The sequence below is a fragment of the Daucus carota genome, chromosome 6, assembly GCF_001625215.2.
Source record: "Daucus carota subsp. sativus chromosome 6, DH1 v3.0, whole genome shotgun sequence".
Taxonomy (NCBI): domain Eukaryota; kingdom Viridiplantae; phylum Streptophyta; class Magnoliopsida; order Apiales; family Apiaceae; genus Daucus; species Daucus carota.
This window is the reverse complement of record NC_030386.2, coordinates 3,396,443-3,402,498: the sequence shown is the minus strand read 5'-3', so window position 1 is coordinate 3,402,498 and position 6,056 is coordinate 3,396,443. Positions and strand designations below refer to the sequence as shown.

General features: G+C 36.2%; 2 protein-coding genes across 2 annotated transcripts; both read left to right on the top strand.

Moving 5' to 3' along the window:
* The first annotated feature begins 337 nt into the window (after positions 1-337).
* LOC108226618 (acetylajmalan esterase) lies at positions 338-3,609 on the top strand. The gene is made up of 5 exons (XM_017401607.2): positions 338-783; positions 1,004-1,204; positions 1,294-1,448; positions 1,534-1,807; positions 2,007-3,609. Exons 1-5 carry the CDS (start codon positions 489-491, stop codon positions 2,225-2,227), a joined length of 1,146 nt encoding a protein of 381 aa, XP_017257096.1. The 5' UTR covers positions 338-488; the 3' UTR covers positions 2,228-3,609.
* A 466-nt stretch (positions 3,610-4,075) lies between these two features.
* LOC108226617 (acetylajmalan esterase) lies at positions 4,076-5,754 on the top strand. Its single transcript, XM_017401606.2, has 5 exons — positions 4,076-4,522; positions 4,636-4,836; positions 4,923-5,077; positions 5,163-5,436; positions 5,524-5,754. Exons 1-5 carry the CDS (start codon positions 4,198-4,200, stop codon positions 5,739-5,741), a joined length of 1,173 nt encoding a protein of 390 aa, XP_017257095.2. The 5' UTR covers positions 4,076-4,197; the 3' UTR covers positions 5,742-5,754.
* The last annotated feature ends 302 nt before the right edge of the window (positions 5,755-6,056 follow it).

The following is a 6,056-nucleotide window of genomic DNA, read 5'->3' as shown; positions in this document are numbered from 1 at the left end:
AATTTGGATTTTAAGAAACACATTAAAATACTTTAAAATCTGATAATATTGAAAAATTGATGGATTTAAATCCATGAGATTTTAAAGGACATAACAACCATCCCCTTTGGTTTTAGAGTAAATAGCTTGGTTGCTCTATATCTTTTTGGGTCCACCATACTTCTGAATTTTTTTAATCATTAAGTGGCTCTTTTCCGTTTTAAGTCCACTCTAGTGCAATTTGATTATTGAGAATATTGGTCGCAGAAGGGAATCAAACTCGAGCTCCCTAGATCAAGTTTTGATACCATGTTAGAAAGATCACACACCATGACCTCTATATTGTATTATTATAAATTTAATATACATGAGTTCAAGAGAAGGCCTCTGGGAGTCTTTCACAAAACCATTAATATATTTACTAAGTCATATCATCTATTATTTTTATAAGCTAAAATTGATAACATTCTTCATCTTGAGATTCTATATACAAGTTACAGAAGTAAAAAATGGCTTTTTCTTCCAGAGATGGTCTATTTCAGCTTCTGATAAGCTTATGTTCCTTGTTATATCTCCGTCAAGCTCAATCAGCTTCTTCCTTTGGTAGGACATTACCCGATATTGGTTTACTTAAGAGTTGTAACATCGATAAAATATATCAGTTTGGAGCCTCCAAATCAGACACTGGAAATCGTAGGATAGAAAATCCTTTAGACCTGTGCAATTTGCCTCCTTATGGTCAGAGCTTTCTACGTGAGCCTACCGGACGTTGCTCTGATGGACTACTCATGATTGATTACATCGGTACAAATTCTTTCACCTCTTTGATTTCTTCTGATATGGTTTCATGATTTTAATATTGGTAAAATGGTTTCATATACTACAGTGTCAGCCATATCTATTTACTGATTAGGATCTGATGAGTAAAATATAAAAATTCTATGTAATACTTCATATTTTATTTCTACCTCTTAACACTTGATTTAGCTAGAAAGTAGGTATAATATTGTTCTTCATCATGCAGGATCAGCAGCCGGTATCCCCTTTCTCAATCCGTATCTGAATTCCAAGGCAAACTTTAGCCATGGTGTGAACTTTGCGGTTGGTGGTTCTACAGCATTGCCAGTAAAGAAAAATGCTTTAGTTTCTGCAACCAGGAGTTCTCTTGATGTACAAGTTGATTGGATGTCCGAATTTCTTGTTTCGCAGTGCAGTTCTCATACTTGTGAGTTTTTTCTGTTAATATACTTGACCAAACATTGCATAATCAAATTGTCATTTTAAATTGATTCTGCTATATATATGTTGTCACAGATTGCAGCCTTGAAAGACACTCGAAAAATTTATTTATAGTTGGGGAGGCAGGAAATAATGATTATAATTCTGCATTATTTCAAGGAAAAACAATAAAAGAGATCAAAGGCGAATTGATGCCTCAAATTGTTCAATCTATTATGCATGCAGTAAAAGTAAGTTGTTTGGACTGATAATTTTGGAACAACAAATTTTCTGCTTCCTTTTTAATGTTAATGACTCGGCTACTTTGAATTTCAGAAAGTTATCAGGGCTGGAGCTGCGCGAATAGTTGTCCCGGGACAATATCCACTAGGCTGTTTCCCAGTTTATTTGGCAGCATTTCAAAGTAACAGCACAACAGATTATGATAAACATGAATGCTTGAAAGCGCTGAACATTCTTGCAGCAGCTCACAACAAGTATCTACAGCATGCTATAAGTGCAATGCAAAAACGAAAACCCAACATTAAGATTGTGTATGCCGATTACTACAATGCCTTTGAATGGCTTCTGCACAATGCACCATATATAGGTATCCATATTTTTCGTATAGCATTGGTAAACCATCACATAAATTTACTTTTGGATATGTTCTGTTTCAATGATCTGTGCAAATATCAACTGCATAGGTCTGTTGTGATGATATTCATTCTTTTCTTGTAGGTAACTATTCATATGTAAATACAATATTCATCAATATTATCTGATACGAAAGTATTATCTATTGCCAGGACTTGATGCGGAATCTACTTTAGAAGCCTGTTGTGGAACAGGTGGCAAATATAATCAGAACTCGACCCAAAGGTGTGGGAGCCTCAACGTTCCAGTCTGCGCGGATCCTGATCAACATATTAGTTGGGATGGACTTCATTTGACACAGAAGGCAAACCGCCTTATCGCCTCATGGCTTGTAGCAGATTTTATACCAAAGATTGATTGTAAGATATATTAAAACCGAAAGCAGACATGGCTAGGATGGCGATAGGATGGGTAATAATCAAAAATTTCAAATTAAAATACATTAGAAAACCACTTGAATATATTAAGAGTTCAATTATATTGTTAGTTTATCCTTTGCAGAATTTCTTGAGGGGAAAATATTGTATGGTGGCAAAATGTTAAAACAATAAAGTTGAGATACTAGATAGTTGAGTATTAAAATCCAAAGGTATATAAGCCTGCTATATCCAAATCACAATGTAACAACTAACAGAACATATATGAATTTACTAGCCAGAGTTTATCATTTGCTCTTAGAAAGAACTGCATATCTTGTTTGGTTGTCACATTTAAATTGTAAACACTGAGAACCAGCTTGGCTTAGTTGCTAAGATTAATCTTGCCTTCCGTTCCTCTCGAATCTATCTGCATTCTCTCAGACCACAATGTTGTTTGCTCTGGCTTGTCAATATTCATCCTTTTGATGCTATTTCGAGGAATATTCAACCCAAATGAATCAAAAACAGCTGAATAGTAGGCGGATGGATTTGAGGAATCTTCCCAGAAAGAATGATCCATTAAGGTTTGCATTTTGTTCCACAACTGTCAAAAGGTTGGTTCTAGTTTATTGTTCATTTGAAGGATTATCTTGAGAGAGTGTCTTTGACATACTTGTGTAAATACATACATTATACCACTTACAACTAAAGGTTCCCATACTTTGTGTTTGTGATTCTCTTTGCTTTTTGATGGTGGTATTGTTACGGACTCATCTATCCTGCAGAATTGAACCGAAATTCCAAGGAATTTAGCTTCAACTATGATATCTTGCACCTGATGTTCTCTATGATGCTAATGTTCTCACCAAAGGAGGCCATTGATGTCTATGTTCTATTTCAACTTCCAAGGTCTAATACATGTAAGAAATACCTTCCCTCTACTACATTGCCCATTGCATCACTGACTGGTATAAATCCAATATGAATGGAGTTCTCTGGTGAGGTGATAAAAAAGCTTCAAGTTCCGCTTCTCTGGTAAATCATACATCAGTTTACATTTGGTTTAACATTGTTGAGAAGCAACAATCTAGATTCCAAGCCACAGAAAATGATAAGAGATTCGTTACACTAAGCTACCTGAAAGGCTTATAGATGTCTAGATTAGGCTTAGCATGGGCTCTTCATGTTCTGTGCTCTGCACCCAACAACCCCTGCACCGCACAAGCCAATAACATGATTCTGTTCTTAGTGAAAAGGCATTTGTAAACTTTTCAAGAAGTTCATCAATTTTATCAACTGACTCTTGTTTATCAGAAAAAACTAACAGAACAGAGGAAAGGAAACATACGAGTAATGCAGTTTGAGATTATTTTGTTCCCTGGCCTTGATGACATATCGATTTGAAATGTTTTAATTGGTGACATTATGAATGCAGGGTACATTATTTTTCATTTAGTTGTAGCCAATAAAACAATGGCACATGGGTTCCAGCCTCTGGCAAAATTAATTTGCCAAAAGGCTGAGGTTTTAAAAGGGCACCTCCATACTTACGTTGATTATTAAGTACATTCCTAAAACTGCAGAACTATCGATTCGAATCCAGCATTTGAATTTTACTGAATGCAGCGTCGTAGGTGGTTGCGTTTTTATGCAGCATCATAAGGTGGTCGCGTTAATTTTGGGAATAAGGTCAAGTGTCGAGCTAGTTGTTAAATAAGGTATATTAGTGCCCCTACAGAGTCAGGACCACCTATATAAGATGTATGGTTGTTAATTGTGATAGTGCCTTAGTCTCCACATCAGGAAGTAGTATATGCTGTTAGAAATTTCGTGTTCCCATTTAGGCATTAGCCTGTGTGGAATACGAATGAACAACGTTGTACTGAGATCTGGAATATTTGCACATTGTAGAAAGAAATGCAGAGTCCACACATGCACTTCATCTTGATAACTTTCATCATCCTGATATTCTACTTATAAGTTAATGCCCTTTGAGGCTTTTATTTCAGAAGTAAAAATGGCTTCTTCCAAAGTTAGTGTATTTCAAATTCTGATAATCTTATGTGCCATGCTATATCTCCTTCAAGCTCAAGCAGCTCATTCGTTTGGCAAGACATTACCCGATATTGGTATGATAAAGATTTGTAACATCAGTAAGATATATCAATTTGGAGGCTCCAAAGCAGACACTGGAAATCGTAGGATTGAAGATGCATTAGACCAGTGCAATTTGCCTCCTTATGGCCAGAGCTTTTTTGGAAAGCCTACTGGCCGTTGTTCGGATGGACTACTTATGATTGATTACATTGGTACAACTTCCCTGACCTCTGTATTTTCTTCTGATACGGTTTCATTACTCGTTATATTGGTAAAATGTTTCATGTACTCCTATATAAGCCCACATCTGTTCTTCATCAAACAGCTTCAGCAATAGGTATCCCCTTTCTTAATCCGTATCTGGATTCCAAGGCAAACTTTCGCCATGGTGCAAACTTTGCTGTCGGTGGTTCTACATCGCTTCCAGTAAAGGAAAATGCTAACGTTTCTGGTACCAGGAGTTCTCTTAATGTACAAATCAATTGGATGTCTAAATTTTTTGTTTCAAACTGCAGCTCAAATACTTGTAAGTTTTTTAATAATGTATTTGATCAAGCATTGTGTAATCAAATTTATTATTTCATATCAGTATTGCTATATATTTTGTCGCAGATTGCAGCCCTTGGAGACATGTAAAATCTTTATTTGTAGTTGGAGAAGCAGGAACTAATGATTATACTAATGCGTTATTTCAAGGAAAAACTGTAAAAGAGATAAAAAGCAAACTGATGCCTCAAGTTGTTCGAGCCATTATGCGTGCAGTAAGAGTAAGTTGTTTCGACTCTAATGCTACGTTTGAACATTAATTTGCCTGCTTCCTTTCTTAATGTTAATACAACTCTTGAGTTTCAGAATGTTATTAGCGCTGGAGCTGAGCGAATAATTGTTCCCGGACAATATCCACTAGGCTGTTTTCCTATATATTTGACAGCGTTCCCAAGTAACAGCTCAACAGCTTATGATAAACATAAATGTTTAACATCTTTGAACGATCTTGCTGAAGCTCACAACAACTATCTACAGCACGCTATAAGCACATTGCAAACACGAAAGCCCCACACCAAGATTGTGTATGGTGATTACTACAACGCCTTTGAATGGCTTCTAAATAATGCACCACATATAGGTATACTTTCCTTCTTATCATGGATAAACCGTCTTTGATTGGCTTCTCATTTGTATTATCTGATGCACAAATATCATCTGTTGCCAGGACTTGATGCAGAATCTACTTTAAAAGCCTGTTGTGGAACAGGTGGTAAATATAATCTGAACTCAAACCAACGGTGTGGGATCTCAAGTGTTCCAGTCTGTCCAGATCCTGATCGACATATTAGTTGGGATGGAGTTCATTTGACACAGAAGGCCAACAACCTTATTGCCACGTGGGTTGTAGCAAAGTTTCTCTTAATGATTGATTGTAAAAAATAGTGAAACCCCCCCCCCCCCCCCCCCCCCCCCCCCCCAAGGCAGACATGTCTACAAAGAGGAGATGATGAGTAATAAACAAAAAATTCAACTTAAAATACATTTGATAACTCCTTGAACATATTTGAAGTTTTTTTTTTTTTTTTTATCATTATTCCTCCAATAAATTATAAACTTTCATCTCTACCAAAAGTGATAGATCGTTCAGTTAGATTTCATGAACTTTTCATCCAACGGTTCAACATTTTGATCAGTCGCCTCATTCTTTTTGGGCGAAATGAAGACAAAATCTTAAGTATTTGCCTTCTGCAGAGCTGA

What these genes read in the sequence shown, in the direction of transcription:
- LOC108226618 (XM_017401607.2), top strand. Translation starts at nt 489, where the DNA reads ATGGCTTTTTCTTCCAGAGATGGTCTATTTCAGCTTCTGATAAGCTTA. An exon ending in ACTCATGATTGATTACATCG is followed by an intron (nt 784 to 1,003) that starts GTACAAATTCTT and finishes TTCATCATGCAG; the next exon opens with GATCAGCAGCCGGTATCCCC. An exon ending in GCACAATGCACCATATATAG is followed by an intron (nt 1,808 to 2,006) that starts GTATCCATATTT and finishes ATCTATTGCCAG; the next exon opens with GACTTGATGCGGAATCTACT.
- LOC108226617 (XM_017401606.2), top strand. Translation starts at nt 4,198, where the DNA reads ATGCCCTTTGAGGCTTTTATTTCAGAAGTAAAAATGGCTTCTTCCAAA. An exon ending in ACTTATGATTGATTACATTG is followed by an intron (nt 4,523 to 4,635) that starts GTACAACTTCCC and finishes TTCATCAAACAG; the next exon opens with CTTCAGCAATAGGTATCCCC. An exon ending in AAACTGCAGCTCAAATACTT is followed by an intron (nt 4,837 to 4,922) that starts GTAAGTTTTTTA and finishes ATTTTGTCGCAG; the next exon opens with ATTGCAGCCCTTGGAGACAT.